General features: G+C 40.1%; 1 protein-coding gene across 3 annotated transcripts in view; it reads right to left on the reverse strand.

Moving 5' to 3' along the window:
- Positions 1-111: 111 nt before the first annotated feature.
- Positions 112-21,015, reverse strand: part of slc7a1a (solute carrier family 7 member 1a) — a 45,692-nt gene continuing 24,788 nt past the window's right edge. For 2 of the 3 annotated variants that reach the window (XM_062048678.1, XM_062048679.1), the window contains 8 exons: positions 18,728-18,861; positions 13,299-13,521; positions 11,048-11,184; positions 9,005-9,107; positions 8,500-8,693; positions 5,422-5,573; positions 5,231-5,339; positions 112-2,638 (listed from right to left, as the gene is read on the reverse strand). In XM_062048678.1, coding sequence (XP_061904662.1) covers positions 2,460-2,638; positions 5,231-5,339; positions 5,422-5,573; positions 8,500-8,693; positions 9,005-9,107; positions 11,048-11,184; positions 13,299-13,521; positions 18,728-18,861 — 1,231 coding nt within the window. In that variant the 3' untranslated portion in view covers positions 112-2,459. Of the gene's footprint in view, positions 2,639-5,230; positions 5,340-5,421; positions 5,574-8,499; positions 8,694-9,004; positions 9,108-11,047; positions 11,185-11,567; positions 11,621-13,298; positions 13,522-18,727; positions 18,862-21,015 lie in introns of all 3 variants that reach the window. The other variant, XM_062048680.1, reaches the window with a different exon arrangement.

The raw sequence follows: 21,015 nt of genomic DNA on the forward strand, positions 1-21,015 counted from the left end.
AAATTGGAATGGATGCCATTAAAACAATCATATTTTTCATTCCTACAGATGTAAAAACAGGACATTTTTGTCTTAAAGAACAAAACAGGTATGAAGAGATGCAAGCACAGTTCATGGAGTTTATTACTACTGTACAATGTTACATGTTTTTTTGATGTCCCGGCTGTACAATATTTCATTTTACAACTGCCATTTTAGCGAGTGAACTCAGTCACGTTTAACAATGCTGTACATACAAGGTGTGTCAGAAAAGTTCCAGGACTGTTCGCTCACACATTTTCCCAGCGAAAATGCCTTCATGCACTCCCGGAATGATCAACCGCAGCCTCTCGTCTCGGCCATCTTGATGTTGTCCACATTTTCAAAACGGGTTCCTTTGATTACCTTTTTTAAGCTTGGAAAAAAGGTTTAAAAAAATCCCAAAGGAGCCAGATCAAGGTTGCTCCAGCACGAGGATGTTATCCTCGGCCAGGAACTGTCAAATGCTCACGGCGTTGTTAGCAGCCACAAGTTGTCCTGCCACAACTCTCGCCTCTTCTCACGCAGTGAACAAAGCAAACACTGCAGGATCTTGCACCCTCACAAGTCAAATCCTGGATCTTTTCTGACACACATTGTATACATATTGTATACAGTAGGTAGGGTTGTATTTTTGCATCATTCATCTGACAATCCTGCATGTGACTGAACCATTAAGGAGTGGCACTATCAGGGGTGTCAAATGTACGGCCGAACAGGTTTTATCCGGCCCGCGATATGAGTTTGCTAAGTATAAAAATGTTGTAGACAATGCTACATATGTACAAAATAAACCACATTATGTTAGTACATCAGTTGAGGAAAATGAGTAAATTACATAATAATATCCTAGAATTAGATTTTTATATTATTATTCATTTCATCTGATACATTCAAAATTAGCACCAATGGTAGCATTTTAAAACTGTGCAAGACTCAATTCCACCTATTTGACTGATGGACATGATCACATCATTTATTCAGAAAGTATAAATAAGGACAAATGAAGATGTAATACTAGCCGCAACATATAATTATTAAAAAAAACAACTAAAAATATTATGATTTGTACATTTTCAGAATGTGCTTGGTCGATTTTTAAACAATAAAAACAATCTGAAGTTGTCTTTATTTTTAAATTATCGTGCCGTGATTTTACCAGTCCGGCCAACCTGCGAATAGATTTTCCTCCATGTGGCCCCTGAGCTGAAATGAGTTTGACACCCCTGATCCAGGACTAACTGGAATGTGCTCAGCCTCAAACAACCAGCAGGTCGCATCTGTGAGCAGATAGTACTGCATCATCTCTTTCTCTTTCCCACTTATCAGGTCGGTAGTGCGTTCTTTATGCATTCTTCACTCACGCTGTAAGTGAGGGATGAGGCAAAAACTAACCCAGACCCACTGTATGTGACACATTAGTAACTGTGCAACACATTACCAGGACTGAATCACCCACGGACAAATTATTCACAAAGCATTAAAAAAACAGACATTTACAAATAATTTACTTAACAGAATATAAACAAAGTTGTATATACATATTTGTAATTCTTCTGTATATGGTCGCACTACTTTTGTTGTAAAGCGACTGCCCAAAAACCCACACAGTAAATACCTGGTCTTAAAAATAAGACCTGAACTTATAAATAGTTCTGGCTTATAATGAACTCATACAAACATCACAGGTGGTTGATCCAATTCCCTTAAAATCCGAGAAGCCTTAAAAACAGGAAGGATATAATAAAAGTTATAAAGGGAGAAAAGCAAATATACAAATGAATTTTTTTATAAGCAATGGATGCTGAAAGACACAGTAGCCAGCACTGTGGAAGTGATCACGCAATGCCTAATACTCATCATTTATATCCAAACAATCTTCATTTTCCCTCCCTCAAAGTGGGAAAATGTGCGCTTTCGTATTACAACACGCCATCTTGTTAACGGATAATTAGGCACCTCTGCAGGCTTTGTGCCACTGGATGTTAAATCTGAAATGTTCATTTCAGAGAAGGTGTGAAAGGGTTGTATAGTCAGTGCTGCCCCAACAGGTGCAGCACTGTGGCCCTGTTTGTTCTGCCAAGCGAAGGACAGCAATAACATCATAGACAAACTATTTGTGTTGGAGTGTCCTGCCAGGAGTCCCAGAACATTTCGGCACGGCTTACATAAGAGTAGGAGAATGTCGCGCTGTTGAGCGTATAAACTTCAACGGGCGGGTGAGTTATTGCATGTGTAGAAATATGTCAATACAAGGTTGTTTCAAAAATATGGTCAGCAGCGAGATACATACTGAGACAGCTGCACCCTCATGCAAATCACTCGGCACGGCAGCGTGGAGCTTCAATAGTCCTGTGTTTGAGCGTGACCGCTGGTAATGTCCGCTCTTGACGGAGTCACGGCAGCGAGGGAGCTGGAAGATACACGGGGTTGTCGCGTCCCTACAAGTCTCTGTCGTCGTCCTCCCTGACCTCGATGCCGTTGTGAAGGAAGGCCTCCTTCTCCGGTGTGATGGAATCGTGGTCGTGCTTGTAGCTGTCCATCTCCATGTCGGGGGACGAGCGGGCCGTCGTCGCTTCTACGCTGTGGTGGATGCCGTAGCTGAAGTAGATCACAAAACCTGAGGAATGTAAGAGACAGATTGGCATCATCGTCAATGCACACAAACCAATAATAAATATGCTAGTATTGACACGTTTTCACAAAAAAGTATGTGATCGCCATTGCCAAATTAAGTTAAATTAATTATGCCGATCACAAACACCGATCCCCTCTGGCTGACACTGTATTTATTTGTAGTCCCCCGGCTGACAAGCTAGCAGCTAATTATGTGTCTCCATACAGTGTGGAGCCACTCCCATAGGTTAATAATAATTTAGGGCCGTCAACGCACGTGATTAATAAAAAAATATTATAGCGTTATCAAAAAAGAATGAAGATTAATCACTTCCTGGTTGAGGCTTAACCTTTAAGACGCGCACATTTGTGACAGTCTGTGATCGCGATGAGAGGTGGCCAATTTAGCTTCAAAAAATAACTTAGGGTAACACTTCTTGGTTTTGCAGCGACAAACGTTTTTATCATCGGCGCACACCAAGTTGGGAATACCATCTTAAAGCGAAACATGTACTCGAGGATGGTGCTGACTGTGTTGTCAATCCTCTTGGCGACTCCTTTTGTAAACAGCTACTAGCAACAAATCTAATGATTGTTTCCAGTGATATTGGAGACTTTTTTATGTCTTGGAGACTCTGAGGTGAAAGCAAGCAGCAGTCACCGTCCTTAGCGAGCAGTGACAGCTGCTGCTTTACTCATGCCGATAGCTGGAATGCTAGTTACATCCACAAGAAGCAGAGGAGAACGCTACGCTGGCAAAGTTTACTGATTCAATGTTGTCAACAAAAGTAGCACAGTTAAGTTAAACATATGCCTTCGCTAAATGGACAGCCACCCCATGTAGGACATCTAACACCCGTGAAGTCCAAGTCCTGTAAGAAGATGTCATTAACATCACCACAGCTGATCTGTCGTACAATACCTTGGAGAAGCACAATAACAGCAATGATAAACTACCTGTACTACACAAACAAAAGCATCAACTTGCAACTACAGACTGAATGTGAATTTATTTTGCTTCCTGGAGAACGTTGGACATCTGTAAGTAATCACAAGCTCAGGTCGCATTGTACCAAAAAAAAGAGATCAGCATTGTCATCTGAAAAAGGTAAACAAACTTGTTTGCTTAGACAACTGTTTAAACTAAAGAGGAGTTATTTGTGCACTATGTTAAGTTGTTTATGAGTGCGTTCACTACATTATCGATTAGTAACTGTACGTTGTGTGCAAGAATATTGCAAACTGCAAAGACTTTCAAAATGTGCACTTAAGTTTGTAAAAAAAAAAACAGCATAACTGTGCTGTATGAGCTGCGCGCGCACACAGAAGCTACTATGGTGACCTACCAAACGATCAGAATCCTGAACATTAACAACCATACTGCTACAATAAAAAACATTTAGTAAAGTAAAATCTACCCTCATCAACAAGGAGCTGAATGAAAGAAGCAGACAGACACAGGAAGAGAGCAAGACGGGGGCCCTTTTGTTGCCTAAAGCGGTGTCTGTCCTATCCTGTACTCCCTGTGCAAGAAATCTGCTCTGGCATGTTTTCCCAGAAAAGTCAGTTTTCACCATTAAAACTTGTCGTGGCACGGTCACAGAGGCTGTTTCGTTGATTGTCGTCAATCATACTTGCGAACGCCGTTAATGTACAGTGCTCCTTGCAAATAGTCTTTTTTTGTAATCCACAGAGATTCCTCCTTTTGTCCACGCTAGTCTCAAATTAGCAAAATGGACAAAAGTAGTCCAAAGGGCAAAAGGCACGCACATTGGGGGTGGCGTGGCTAGGTTGGTAGAGCGGCCGTGCCATAGCGAATGACTGAATGAAATGTTTGTACACAAAGACATGGTCCGCACACAGAGGCATACTTGGGCCAATCCAGAAGTTTGTAAATGGAAAAGTTTGCAAATAGAGCAGTTTGTAAATCTCGGTTCCACTGTACCAATCCCCCCCGCTAACAATTTCTGCTGCAGCCCGTTTAGGCAACACCCTACTCTAACATCAACTACTTATATACCGTATTTTTCGGACTATAAGTCGCAGTTTTTTTCATAGTTTGGCCGGGGGTGCGACTTATACTCAGGAGCGACTTGTGTGTGAAATTATTAACACATTACCGTAAAATATCAAATAATATTATTTAGCTCATTCACGTAAGAGACTAGACGTATAAGATTTCATGGGATTTAGCGATTAGGAGTGACAGATTGTTTGGTAAACGTATAGCATGTTCTATATGTTATAGTTATTTGAATGACTCTTACCATAATATGTTACGTTAACATACCAGGCACGTTCTCAGTTGGTTATTTATGCGTCATATAACGTACACTTATTCAGCCTGTTGTTCACTATTCTTTATTTATTTTAAATTGCCTTTCAAATGTCTATTCTCGGTGTTGGGTTTTATCAAATAAATTTCCCCCAAAAATGCGACTATACTCCAGTGCGACGTATATATGTTTTTTTCCTTCTTTATTATGCATTTTCGGCCGGTGCGACTTATAGTCCGGAGCGACTTATACTCCGAAAAATACGGTACCTGTCCTTACTTGTTAACGCTAACGTTTGCATCTGCAAGTCAGCCGTTTACCTAAAAGCATCCACATGGCAAAGCGTATCCAAGTGCCTTGGTCCAGCTGCATCATCAGGTAGACGTTGATGAACATGCTGATCACCGGAAGGAAGGGCAGCAGTGGAACCTACAAAAGGAGAAGAACAGGAAGAAATTAAGTGGAAGTCCTTTCAGTGGTTTTGTGTGACGGGTCAAGCCAGGATTCAAACCTTGAACGAGAGCTTTGTTTTGCTCTCGGGCTGCCTCCAGATGACAAAAACAAGGACGAGGCAGATAATGAAGATGAGGCTGAGGACTACAAGGTTCCACAGAGCGCTGCCTCCCTGGACTGCCAGTGCGCTGAACACCAATATGAGCAGGCCTGAATGTACCAAGAACAACACAATTCTAAATATTTTCCATTTTCCAAAGTAATCAACTTTATTTATATAGCACATTTAAAAAATAAATAAATAAAAAAGTTTCACAAAGTGCTGCACAGTAGTTAAAACATACATTTAGAAGCAGAATACAACTAAGGAGAATCAATTGTATAAAACATTTAACTGTAAAGAGAATAAATACATAAAAGAAAATAGACTAAAATCTCACAACTCTCATGCTGGTTTAAAAGTCAAGGAGTAAAAATATGTTTTAAGACGTGATTGAAAACTCATTGAAGAGGGAGCCGTCCAAATAGCAAAAGGGATATTGTTCCAAAGTTTTGGAGCCACAGATGAAAGTGCACGATCTGGATTTGAAATGGCTTTTTAGGACGACAAGAAGAAACTGATCAACTGACCTAAAACATCTGACATATGTGGTGGCGCTAATCCATTAAGAGATTAAAAAACAAACAATAACATTTTAAAGTTAAAGAGGTTCAAGTCCCAACGATAGTCATACACACACTAGATGTGGTGAAATTATCCTCTGAATTTGACCCATCCCCAAGTTCACCCCCTGGGAGGTGAGGGGAGCAGTGAGCAGCAGCGGTGGCCGAGCTCGGGAATCATTTTGGTAATTTAAACCCCAATTCCAACCCTTGATGCTGAGTGCCAAACATTTTAAAATAAATTCTAAAATGACATGGGAGCCAGTGAAGGGATGCTAAAATGGGGGTAATGTGCTCATGTTTTTTAGTGCCAGTTAAAAGGCGAGCAGCAGCATTTTGGACTAGCTGCAATTGCGATTGAGGCCTGGTTCATACCAGCATAGAGGGAGTTGCAGTAGTCCAAACGTGATGGAATAAAAGCATGGATTGCCTGCTCGTTAAAAGATAAAAACTGATTTAATTTTTGTAAAAAGTCCAAAATGATAAAAACTGGAGCGTACAACAGAGTTAATCTGCTGTTCTAATTTAAAATCATTGTTGAATTTAGTACCAAGATTTGTAACTGTGGGTTTAAAATAAGGCGTCAGGGGGTCCAGGTCACTTGAGTGGGCATTCTGGTTTACTTCTGAGTCAAATAAAATGATTTCCGTCTTGTTCTCATTTAAGTTTAGAAAGTTTACCGCCAACCATGATTTTATGTCCTCAAGACAATTTAAAAGTGATTTTAAACTTTGTCACTTTTCTTTTTGAGAGGAACGTAGATTTATTTATAATCAGCATAAAGATGATACGATATACAGTCGTGGTCAAAAGTTTACATACACTTACATACACTACATAACAATGTCATGGCTGTCTTGAGTTTCCAATAATTTCAACAACTCTTATTTTTTTGTGATAGAGTGATTGGAGCACATACTTGTTTGTCACAAAAAACATTCATGAAGTTTGGTTCTTTTATGAATTTATTATGGGTCTACTGAAAATGTGACCAAATCTGCTGGGTCAAAAGTATATATACAGCAACATACATTATACATTTGGGGGATGTAGAAAGTTACAATCTTGGGGATGTAGAAAGTTACAATCAAATCAAATTAGCTTCATGGTATGGACTCTTAACTTCATGTGAGTGATTATGATTGACGACACCTGTTGACTTCTCCGAGTCCATTTAAATAGGGCTCATGTGATGCAGTCATTAGACTCGGTTACGCGACAATGGGAAAGTCAAAGGAACCAGCAATATGTTTGGAGGAGAAAAAGTGAGGCCTTTAATCCCAGGAACACCATCCCTACCATCAAGCATGGTGGTGGTAGTATTATGCTCTGGGCCTGTTTTGCTGCCAATGAAACTGGTGCTTTACAGAGAGTAAATGAGACAATCAAAAAGGAGAATTACCTCCAAGTTATTCAGGACAACCTAAAATCATCAACCTGGAGGTTGGGTCTTGTGCGCAGTTGGGTGTTTCAACATGACAATGACCCCAAACACACGTCAAAAGTGGTAAAGGAATGGCTAAATCAGGCTAGAATTAAGGTTTTAGAATGGCCTTTCCAAAGTCCTGACTTACAACCTTATTGAGAACATGTAAACATGTAACCAAATATTAACATTGCTGTATGTATACTTTTGACCCAGCATATTTGGTCACATTTTCAGTAGACCCATAATAAATTCATAAAAGAACCAAACTTCATGAATGTTTTTTGTGACCAACAAGTATGTGCTCCAATCACTCTATCACAAAAAATAAGAGTTGTAGAAATGATTGGAAACTCAAGACAGCCATGACATTATGTTCTTTACAAGTGTATGTAAACTTTTGACCAAGACTGTATATACATTTTTTCGGCAGGATCTACACTGAAAACAGAATTGGTCCCAGGTTTGAGCCCTGGGGGACATCACAGGACAAAGGAGCAGAGGCTGAAGCCGAATTTGGATCTTAAAAGTTCTGTTTGTCAGATATGACTTGAACCATTTCAAAGGTGTGCCTCTTAAACCCAGACATTGTTCTTAGCGACTAGTGAGAGTAGTGTGATCCACTTTGTCGAATGCAGCAGTTAGATCTAAAATAATTAAAATGGTAGAATCACCAGAATCAGTGGATATTAAAAGGCTGTTGAAAATCCTTAAAAGTGCAGATGAAAGGTTTTAAAACCAGACTGAAAAAAAGCGTGCAAATCAAGATAAGACTAATTGTAAAAGCAAAGCTTTCTCTAAAATCCTTGGAATAAAAGGAAGCTACGAAATGGGTGTACAATGTCATTAAATAGAAGGATCTAAGTTTGGCTTCTTTAGCAGAGGTTCCACAAAAGTTTACTCAAAAAAATTTGTGACAGTCCCTGAAGCAAGACTGCTGTTAATTATTTCCTGGACGTGGGGGGCGATGACATCCCAGACGTCTCTGAACAGACGGGGTGGCATGAGTCCATTTTGCGTGATTCTAAGTCAGACGTGGTCACATACCCAGTACAGAGGCGCAGATGTTGACCGAGGAGCCTGAAAGGGAGGTGGGCTCCAGGCTGTCTGGGAAGAGCAAGGTGTTCAAGCTGAACCTCTCCTCCACACCGGGTAGGATGCCCATACTGCCATTGCTTGGCTCCATCTCCTCCTGGGTATTGGCCATCTGATACGCTCCACCGGGCAGCTCAGGCTGATACCTGACAATCAAACATGCACACGAAGCAGACCTGAAAACTGTTGCAGGACCTCGCTGTGAAATACGCTAGCTTACGAGTACTGCCAATCACCATGTCAGTCATAATCTGCGCTGCAGTATTGAAGATGATGAAGTGTGAAATTACATTCAAAATGAATGCAGGGCTTCGTTTCAATGAGAGCAGACATCGCAGAGCGTGTGTGGTGACCATGCTGATGTAATGTCTATTAAAATGGTCCATGTGACAAGTGTCATTGAAGACATTGACATAAAGCTGATTCTTGCATAGGGATGTAAAGTTCTTGCACTGACCTTAGCACTAGGACACAGGCAGCTACTAACGTATAGGCCAGCAGTGTCCCTATGGACATCAGGTCCACCAGGTCTTTCAGGTCAAACAGAAACGCCATGATTGCTTGAAGTGGAGAACAGGAGGGGAGAATAATCGTTACAAACGGCTTTTGTAGTTTTGTAATTTGGTCCTATGGTCCAGACTAAAGCAGAAAATAACACAGAGTATGTTTTGGTCCTGGTATACTTAACGTTCACACTGAGATCTGTAGCGTTGTCCAATAGGGAACAGGAGACCATAACAGTGTAGAATGGTTGAAATAAGTCGTTTCCCTATGCTGACGGGGGATCAATTCTCACAATACCTAATTTGTCGCCCTGCCATTGAACGGAAACCAGGCCAGGGTGCAGTCCCTATTTCACCCAAAGGCAGTGCTTCTCAATTATTTTCTGTTACTACCCCCTCCCCAGGAAGAAGAAAACGCGATTATAAATTAGAATTGTTAAAAGCACACCGTTACATAACATTGTATCCTTAAAAATATTAAAGAAAACAAAAAATAAAATAAACACAGATAAACTTACTACAAATAATAACTTTTAACATTGTTTTTAGTCTGTAACAGAAAATATTTAAAGTGCATCAATTTGCCTAAAGTTAGAAAAAAAAATCCTTATTTAAAATTTAAATAATTTTTAAAATGTTTAAACTATAACATTTTTTAGACTGAATTGAAACATTTGATACGGAAAAATACAATTAAATCAACTAAATGAATATCAATACGTTTAAATTGATTAACAACATTGACTCAGGAGCACAATATATAAAACAGTTTAACGTACAAAACAAAAAAGAAAAAAACAATTTGTCCTGATTTTCTTTTTTATCAAAATAAGGAAGCCAGGATAAATGGCTACAATGAGCAGGTTTTCTAGTCCACAGCTTTCTAAAGTGAGGTTTGAAGCATGATACCGAAAAAGCATGTTCCCCAGGGTCACACGCAGCCCCCTGGCCTCACTATTTGAGTGGAACTGCCCTAGGGACACAGCTAGTTTTAGCAAACCAGACGGTCCTTCTATCCCCTTTTGGTCAGCACTCACTCTGTGCGTCATTTATTTGGGCTTGAGCAAGTCATGTGCCTTTACTCTCTTGACTTTGTGGCTAATTGAATTGCTTTGTTTATCTATCGCCCTCGCTCATAAACAAATTATAATGGGACTGTCTGTGGATGTAGCTTGTTGTTACAGCTTCATACAACAGTTGGCACTGTAATGCAGCTTCATAACACCTCTGGTCTGCCAGAGAATAAGAAGACATAGCAGGAGGGATCAGTGTTGCTAACTTTGCAAAATGTTGTAGGGGTGCTCAAAAATTAATTTACATCTTAATCACAATACCTATTTATTCCAATTATAAATCGATTCTTTATTTTCAATTGTATAATTAAAAAAATATATACACTTGTAAGAATCCATTCATAAAAAATATTTTTGCTTACATGTACATCATATGTCAGCAACTTGTTTTGAAACATTTTTATACCAAATAATATATTGCAAGGCAGATTTAGACACAATTGAAGACTAACATGGAAGCACATATTGCTATTCCCAATAAGCTGCGGTTCTTTCCTGTTTGTGATATTAAACCAAAACCCAAAAAGAAGCAACCAAAGAAAGTTAATTTGCATTTCTGAACATACGGTATTTGTTGTGCTTTTTTTTTTTCCTCCATGAAAAAACACATGTGTCATGGCTAACCTATGTGGCTAATTATGCAAATTGGACGATTAGACGTCAACTACAGAAGCATTGTGTTTTGACGCTCCATAAACCTTTTAGAAGGTGTGGTCTTGTGCAGTACAATATTTACAAAATCCATGCCTAGAAGTCACGTCTCTCCTGAAGATCACAGACATTTTTGGCATAGAGACAAAAAGCTTCCTGAGAAAAGCTTCCTGGGGCCAAAAATGTGGCCCAATATTTCTGCTACACACTTATAGAAGAAAACAAGAATTCATCTATCTCCAAAACAACACACGCGTCCCGGAATCATCTTACCAGACAGAACCCCGGCAGCCATTGTGGCTGTTACGGGGGATTTTCTCTCGCTGACGCGGGCCAAGAAGGAGAAGAGTAGGCCATCTCGAGCCATGGCAAAGATGATACGAGGCAGGGGGAACATGGAACCCAACAGGCTGGGGTGGCATGGGTGGAGGTAAACAACAGACAGGCATGAGAACAGGGGGTGTGGAAAATTGAGAGAGTAGGGGGAAAAAAAGGAAATAATTAGTGGAAACAAATAGCGAGTTAAGAGTTTTGCCGGAAAGAAGCAAAAGGATGCAAGACTGCGTTGGAGCAGCAGAGGCATGATGGTGGACTTTGCTACAATAAGAACTACTTTCACAAATATATCTATAATACTAATACCGTGCTTTTAGTTATCATATTAGTAACTGTCTTTTTGTGCGTTTGGTACTGATTTCTGTCAGGGCTCTTCAAAATTCTTAATGTATGACCCTGCATCATCACTCAGCCCCCTAGCATCAAAGAAAACAAAACATGCATGTTAGTGTCTCACCTGCCCTTATGCCACAGGTGAGGGTTGCAGTTAGCGGGGTTTTGGTGCGCGGGCTGATCTTGGCCAAGAAGTTGAAAAGCAACCCGTCGGCAGCCATAGCCCAGTTGACACGAAGCATAGGAAACATAGTGCCCAGCAGGCGACCAGAGGAAGAAATGTAGTATCCACACACCCGGTGAGAAGGCAGCGCACGGACGAGAGGAATAGAACATGGCATTCATTTACACAAGGTAACGCAGTTAGGTGAGGATGACACAGTAGCATGCAATTGTAACACTTCACTCTTTTTCAACTATTGCAGTACTTGTGATGACATGTGTTGGCACTATAAGTCATAGCTACAGTCATAAGAAAATTACAGTGGAAGTTGAACAGAAACCTTCCATTTGTTTGGGTACATTTCACCAATGACAAAGGATGTAACTACAGCTAGAAATGCATGGTTTTAGAAAACCACAAAGTATCTCACAGGGTATTCTCCAGTTGTTTATTATAGAGCATACTGTAAACCAGTCAACGCCTGTATTCAATTATGGTGGGGTCTAAAAAGTAAATAACTGCTGGGTAGTATAAACACTTATGGCTGGAGGCAACCTTCTGATGTAGTTGTTATTAACTCTACAAGATGGAAGTAGTTGCATTTAAGTACCATCACATAACTTTATCTTCTTCTGCATGTGCTTTAAAATGTTGGTTGCCACAGGTGCTGTGGTTCAGTCCTTACAACATTGGTTCTGTTCCTGTTGTGCTGCACAATACATATTTTGCATTTTAGTCATATTGGGGTTATTTTAGATGAACAATGAATTTAAGTGATAAATAAAGCACAAATTCTAACCTCAATGCAAATTTTAATCACCTTTCTTTTTTCTTCTTGTAAACGCACATAACATTTAAAGTGTAGTTTTACAATGGGGTCATGTGACTATATATTACTTTACAAAAACAAGTAAAAAAAACCTGTTAAGCCTAACACCCAAACTAAAGTATTATACATTGAGTGACAATGTATTTAACAATTTAGCACACACACACGCACGCACGCACACACACACACGCACACACGTGATATTAATTGGAGGAGTGGTGTTGGATTTTTTTGACAAACAACTTGTTAGCTTTATTAACATGCTAAGATATCTTCATATGACCCTATGTGTTTGAATAAACATTTGTTATACCAGTCAAGCATTTAAGATGGCGTTAGCTATCAAAATAGACTTTTACTTTATTTATGCTTTTTTTGCTAAGTACTTTCCCAAGTATTAAGGATATTTTCTGGTAACGTGCTGCATTACCAATGAAATGCCAGCTCCGTTTGACAGTGCAAACATTTGTCTACAATGTTTATTTTTCACTTTTAAATTATCGCAAAACCTTTCTCTCGTCTTTTTTTGGGCCTTGGCTCTCTTTCCACCTTGTCGTTGTTTCTCTTTGAGCCGTATCTCTCGGCACTCCGCTGTCCTGCCTGCCACACACACACACAGGCCACATCACCCGCAGCGTGATTCTAGCTTAAGAGTTCCAAGAGTCCTCTAATCATCTAAGAAAACAACACTTTGCGAGGCCTGTGCAGCATAAGCATGTGCAAAGCTGCTGCCAACAAAAACTACTGAAGGCTGAATATTAGTAAAGACGCAGCTTGTGGGGATCAGACAAGACAGTCTTAACACAAGTACAGAAATAGACCTGCAGGTGTTTCAGACTTAAAGCACATCAATATAGGCCTACCTTGTGGACAGTGCGCAGAGGGAGCCGACAGCCACAGCGTATTTGGCTCCTTCCCATCCCACGTATTTAAAGGCTACGGGCAGAGGGCTTTTGCTGTCCAACAGGTAGTACGGCATCATGAGCGTGAGGGCTGCGGAAACGCAGAAGTATGCTACAAAGCAGATGAGCAGCGAGGACACGATGCCAATGGGGATGGCTCTTTGGGGGTTTTTCACCTCTTCACCTGAGGGGAGCGCAAATGATCATGATTTAGGTACAACTGCACAATCTAATGACATCAAATACAACTATTACATTGTCTGTTTTTACAAAGCTCGGTTTTGATGGACACTGTACATTTTCACTCTTTTGTTGACATTGCAAACAAGTGTTTTTTTTTTTAGATTTTATTGCCAATTTCAGTGATTATTGCATTAATCTTAAATATATAATTCAAGTATATTAGAGGATTACAATGCATTGTTGTAGAGTTGCTTTGTTTATTTTGCTACATAAAAGACGGTGTGTGTGTACATTGTGTATGCATGACCTGTTGACACTGACTTTGTCTCTATACACTAAATTAGTCTGGTTCCTGAAATAGCTTCCGTTCTTTGTATATTCACACCTACATGTGAATGTTTATTTGGAGCTCCCCCCATTTAAGAAATACACTTTTATATTTATGTGAAATTATTGTTATACTTTTTATTGACTAAAACTGTGACAATGCCACATTTCGGCTGTTGTCGCGATCCCAGAATGCAAAAAAGACAAGCGGCGTCCAGACTACGTTTCCATGCACTCAATTAGTCTGATTTCTCAAATAGTTTTTTTTTTTTTATATTCACACCTTTGTGTGAAGTCCCAGTGTCTATGCACACTCTCTAATGTTACTATTGGTCATACGCTGTGTGCCTACACTGGAGGGCGCTTATTTCCTATTAGCGCCGATAAATGGATTGCTTCTCCAGTTGACCTATGATGTAACAACAAAACAAGGCATCTTGTTGACTTGTGCAGCCCTTTGAAACATTTGTGATAAAGGGCTATAAAAGTAAACTTTGATTGATTGATCACAAGTCACCATCGCAGTTCTTGTTGTACTTAATGTCCACTGTAATATTGGCTTTTATTACAAATATTACGTCTCTAATGGCTATGCTGATGTTAAATAGCAGACAGCATCAAAAAATGATCATAGATTGCGAAAGGAACATGACGCTACTACCAAGAAGGTCTCGGAGCAGATGCAGGTCCGAAGCAAAGAAAGACTGGCGTGAGAGAGTTGTTTCAAAAGAATTTTCAGACGGAGAATCCCAGAAACAAACTTTTGAATGTCTTGGAGTTCATTCAAAGGCTCTGTGGTTTGATGGAAGGAGTTATAAATCAGAAGGAAAAGACTTACTGATACTGTTCCAGATGATTATGGCTATTATTGTGGGCAAGCTACACAGTTATTGTTATTGTTAATCAGTTTGGAGTGCACAAATGCTGCGAGAAGAGGTGCGTGTACGCTTTCTTCTTTGCCTTTAATATACTTGCTTCATTCTCTTCCATCTAATTGGTATTTTTTTTGGCAGTCCGAATGAAGCCGGCCTTCTCAATTTCCTTAGCTACCTTTTCATGCGCTTCAAAATGTTATGTTCTCATAACTTGTGAAGTAAATAAACATTCTCCTTTCATTACAGTTATTGCCTATGTTTATCTGCTTCTAGGTTATATCCCGCGCGAAGATCTACTTTGCATGTAGAATACTAAAAATAATTCATAGTTTGTTTGTACATCTAAAGCAGGGCTGCACAAATGTTTTGCCTCTAAGAGCCAGAGTGAAACTGTGTAAATGGGCCGGGAGACTTTCAAATTTCAGTGCCCCTCCCGAAAATCTGCCCCGAGCTGTCGTCACGTCCGCTTTTCATCCAGTCCAACGACGTGCTGGCCCAGTCACATAATGTGTGCGGCTTCTGCATGCACCAACAGAAGAGAATGCAACGCATACTTGATCAACAGCTATACAGGTCACACTGAGGGTGACCATATAAACAACTTTAACATTGTTACAAATATGCTCCACACTGTGAACCCACACCAAACAAGAATGACAAACACATTTCGGGGGAACATCAGAATCAGCTTTATTGTCATTACGCAGGGTAACGAGATTGAGGCCATTCCATACAGTGCGATAAAACAAATGTACACTCTATACAGAGGGTGAAATGAATATGTACATGAATATGTACATGACAGGGTGGTTGGTGGAATGGGTTATTGCACCGAAGAGAAGGCAGTTATGAGGGTCAATGGGGAAGTCTGTTCAGGGTGGTTATGGCCCTGGGGAAGAAGCTGTACCGCACCGTAACACAACATAAACACAACAGAACAAATACCCAGAACCCTTTGCAGCACTAACTCTTCTGGGACGCTACAAGGTGTGTGTGTGTGTGCGTGTGTGTGTAGGGGGGTGGGGGGGTATTTTGTAGCGTCCTGGAAGAGTTAGTGCTGCAAAGGGTTTTGGGTATTTGTTCTGTTGTGTTTATGTTGTGTTACGGTGCGGATGTTCTCCTGAAATGTGTTTGTCATTCTTGTTTGGTGTGGATTCACAGTGTGGCGCATATTTGTAACAGTGTTAAAGTTGTTTATACGTCTACCCTCAGTGTGACCTGTATGGCTGTTGATCAAGTATGCATTGCATTCACGTGTGTGTGCGTACAGAAGCCGCACATATCTTGTGACTGGGCCGGCACGTTGTTAGAATGGATGAAAAGCGGACGTGACGACAGCTCGTAGAGGACGTTAAAGGCAGTGCCTTTAAGGCACGCCCCCAAGACTGTGGTCCGGGTGGAATACGAGAGAATGGTTGCCCCGGGAGATTTTCGGGAGGGGCAATTCCCGGGAAATTCGGGAGGGTTGCAAGTATGCTCTACCGCCGCGTGCGCACAGTTTGCTGAAAAACTCAGTGTACTCTGCGCTGAGTTAAGCCGGCGATTTGGCGACTTTGATGGTCAGAAATGTAGATTTGAACTGTTTAGTAATCCCTTCGCAGTTGATGTGGAAAAAGCACCAATTAACCTCCAAATGGAGCTGATTGAACTCCAGTGTGATGACATGCTGAAGTCAAAGTATGATGCTGTTGGCGCCGCACAGTTTCCACAATTCATCCCTGACACAATGCCTCAGCTCCGCACCCAAGCTGCTCAATTGCTCTCCATGTTCGGCAGCACTTATCTATGTGAGCAACTTTTCTCCTCAATGAAGACGACGAAAACGTCTCACAGGATACGTCTGACTGATGAACACCTTCATTCGATAATGAAGCCCCGACATTAATGAACTAGCATCCAAGAAAAGATGCCAGGTATCTGGCTTGGGCACATCAGATTACCGTATTTTTCGGATTATAAATCGCTCCGGAGTATACGTCGCACCGGCCGAAAATGCATAATAAAAAGGAAAAAAACATACTGTATATACGTCGCACTCGAGAATAAGTCGCATTTTTGGGGGGAAATGTATTTGATAAAACTCAACACCAAGAATAGAAATTTGAAAGGCAATTTAAAATAAATAAAGAATAGTGAACAACAAGCTGAATAAGTGTACGTTATACGAGGCATAAATAACCAACTGAGAACGTGCCTGGTATGTTAACGTAACGTATTATGGTAAGAGTCATTCAAATAACTATAACATATAGAACATGCTATACGTTTACCAAACAATCTGTCACTCCTGATCGCTAAATCCCATGAAATCTTCTTCCTCGTTGTTGCTCCTGGTATGCGCCGCTTCCTTTCTTTCTGCTGCTCGATCGCCGTTTTCTGCTGCATATTTCACTACGTCCAGCTTGTAATCTGCAGTATATGATTTCCTTTTCGGTGCCATTTTTGTTCAGCCCTTCTCAGTTTTTATAAGTTACCGCCAATGTTGAAATGAGCCATTTTAATAGCTACGGACATAGTGGCATGTAGCATCCCATGACCCACAATGCACTTCTGCCATGACCCGCCCCCACCGAATTCTTATTGGTTGACGCGTGTGTGACGATTGCTGACATTTGCTTCGTCTCTTACGCTAATGAGATAAATAATATTATTTTATATTTTACGGTAATGTGTCAAAAATTTCACACATAAGTCGCTCCGGAGTATATGTCGCACCCCCGGCCAAACTATGAAAAAAACTGCGATTTATAATCCGAAAAATACGGTAGATCAGTGTGTTGCAAACTGAGCAGTTTAAAGTCATGAATGGTTGGTTTATTTATTGTTATTTTATTTTCAAATTTATTAGCCTGTGGAAAAAGTTAATGTTGATATTTACCTTAGAAGGCTGCAAATAGTAAAGAGGCATTCAATTTTTATTTAAATTGTATTTGATATGCCATTGATATTTTTTAATTATTATTATTATTATTTGAAACTCGATTTTGCATGTCACTATAAAGTTATATAAGCCTTGCTTGTTCAATATTCAATGCAAAACTTGTTTGGGTCCCTATTAAAAGGTTAATTTGTTCAACCTTGGCCCGCGGCTTTGTTCAGTTTTAAATTTTGGCCCACTCTGTATTTGAGTTTGACACCCCTGTTGTAGAGCATTAGTATTTGACATTGGACCAAAAATAAGAATGCAAAAAAAAAGCATTTAAAAGTTTCACTTACGTAACTGTCCGTACTGGTTAATAGTGAATAGTTTTTTGTTGCAACAAAATATTTACTCTGTCAATATGCCAGTTCTTTGGTCGCTTTTGGATGTGTTGACAGAATACCAGTAACTCTAATGGGGGGGTAAAAGGCTAAGTGATTGATTTAATAATCTTTTCCTCAGCATTTTGTAACAGGCTTGAACAAGGAGCTTATTTTGCGCCTGTTAGACTTAAACACCCAACTAGTCAACAGCAGGCCATTATGCAACAGCATTCCGGAGATGAACACTCAGGACTTGCTGTGTAGTTAAAAAAAAAAAATCACATTGCGATGATGGCGTGTGTATAAGTCTGGATCCTTTCGCTGTTTTTGACAGGTCAAAGCCACCAAATGACCTAGATTATAAACACTAAAGCCTGTCTGTGCTCAAACTCAAATAATTGCTTTGGGTTACGTGAGCCAATTAGAATTCCGCACATAGATCCTGGGGAATACAGGCGAGAGTTTGGCTAAGCTACAGGACACTTTTACAACCCTTTTACAGAGTGTATGATTCGAAACTACAGTACATAAAAAGAGGAGCGTCGCCACGCTTCCAATTGGGCCAAGCACTCAAAAACTAGATCTTTTCTCTTTGCTCTGCCACCGCTTATGTAAGAGCACCAAATATTTGGACACGCTTCGGATAGATGATCCCTGCTCCAGATCCAGTAACACTCCCACAAAAAGTATGTCCATGGGGTGATGTTCGGGATGTGGAAATTAGAGCAAGACCAGACTATGGCCAGACAAGGTTGCACTGACCTGTGGTTGCTATGCAATCGAATCCCACAAAGGCATAGAAACAGGTAGCAGCTCCAGACAGCACTCCGGCGAAACCAAAAGGCATAAAGCCACCAACACCTAACTCTTCTCTGGTTGGCAGGATGTCTGTGAGGCTAAACACAGGGAAAATGAAAAAATATATATTTCACAACGTATTTATTTTGTACTGGACTATTTGTAGGATTTGCCAAAACATACTTTTTGAAGTAATCATGCAAGCTAGAAAAGAGGAATTACAATCTAAATTTATTGAAATTGTAATAACTGGGAGCAATTTAAGCCAAATCGAGTGCACTGAATAGGTTCAACCAGCAGAGGTGCCATTAATTCACATTAAATTGAATTAGTCAACATGATGAGCCTTTTGTTTTATTTTAATGTTACAAAGTACGTAATGCTGCATCTTTAGGGGAACTGCAATTTTTGGGGGGAATTTTGTCTACTGTTCACAATTATTATAAAAGAGATGACGACAGATGTATTTTTTAATGCATTGTAACTTGTAAATAAACGTAAATAAAAGTCCGCTTACAGCGGAGCCAATGGGCGGTCCTTTATTCCGCCCACAAAACCCAATAAATAGCCATATAAAAACCGCCAACATTACTCCATTTACATTTTTTCACTTGAATATTAACCAAGTTTTAGTGATATAGTTATTATAAGCGCTACCACAGACCAACTATTTATAGCGACGCCGTGATCACAAGCTTGTGTGCATGTTAGGGATGTAAACCTATTTGTGATGGACGATTCCATACGCATCTCGTTACATGGGCTCTGATGCGATTCAAAAAAGATTTATTTATAAAACAGAATGATTCAATACGATCAGCTTTAAGTGTATGAACGATTCAATAAGATTTGACACAGTGTATGAATGATTAAATTCTATGGATTAGAGTCTATGGTTTAACATTTTTTGATGGACACATTCTTTTTTACTCCAGAAAAGAACGTAAGCATTCCTTCCGTGCGTACACTCCTTCTAATGTTAGAGGTTACATAGTTAGAACCTTGGCACCAAGCGCTCAGACTAGATTTGTCCAAGCTAAGTCTGTGAGCATGAACTTATTAAAGCTACTCGGATGAGAGGCTAAACGTCTTCTAAGATAACTGATCAGTTGAATGCCATGAGAGTAACAATAACCTGATGAATGAGAACACCCACGGGCACATTTTCAAATATAACAAAGCAATTTCCATGAAAGTGACATGCTTCCAGTATTTTCAAATTTTTAAAACACAACATACATCCCCAAAGATGTTAAATTAAGTAAAAAGGCAAACACATGTCACATATATTTCTTTCTTTCCACGAGTCAAGTCAAGTCAGTGTCGTCACAGACACCTACGGGTTCTAGCCAATGGCTTGACTGAGGGGCGGGACATTTCGGGACAAGGATGGGAAGTGACGTTTGTTCTGGATTTGAAAGGGCAAAGGAAAGTTGCCGGAAAAGAGAGCAAGACACAGAGATTGAGCCCGTTGTACAAAAGTGTTGCATTTTGTGAAATAAATAAAGACAAACTGGGAATCTGTCTGGGCCTCTGTTGTTACAATATTGACGGACGGCACAGATGAAGACGGTCCGCAGTGTTGACGTTACGTATGTTGTGGGTGATTATTTGGCGGGCTGCCGTGACTTTCGCGTTGTTTTAAAGATAAACTGCCTACTGATTGCTAGATGTACCTATGTCTATTCTTGTCTCCAGTTACATAAGTAACCTAACAAGCGCATGACTCTTTTCACAGAAAACCCTGGCTAGTGTCATTTTAAAGAAAAAAAACGTCAACTCATAACAGGTTTGTGTGTCTACACTCGATCAACTTACATTTTCACAGCTGAGTCTTATCGATTGTGGGGACTGTAACCGACCTAGCTGAACCGGCCACTTCTCAAACCAGATATAAGGTCGCATCGGTTAATCGTTAAGAACCCTAGTGCTTATGTTGACATTGAGTGTAAAGCTGCTTCCTTGCTTGTGGAAGTTTATTGTAGATCATAAATATTGTCTCTCACCTTGATAGTAGAAGGATGAGGACATATTCCTACAAGTTGGTAAACTTTGACAGCCAATTTGAACCCGGAAATGGCGAGAACGACACTAAGAGAAGCTTGATTCCACCCCCCTTTGTCTTCGCAAGAATTATGAGTCATTCTTCATCCAAACGGGAATATAATATGATTTTATCAGTCGGCATCCTAATGACAGCAGACATTGTACACTAAGTGATGTTTTATTATGTTTGTTGGCTTATATAAATG

The sequence above is a fragment of the Entelurus aequoreus genome, linkage group LG05 (assembly GCF_033978785.1).
Source record: "Entelurus aequoreus isolate RoL-2023_Sb linkage group LG05, RoL_Eaeq_v1.1, whole genome shotgun sequence".
In the NCBI taxonomy this organism is placed as follows: domain Eukaryota; kingdom Metazoa; phylum Chordata; class Actinopteri; order Syngnathiformes; family Syngnathidae; genus Entelurus; species Entelurus aequoreus.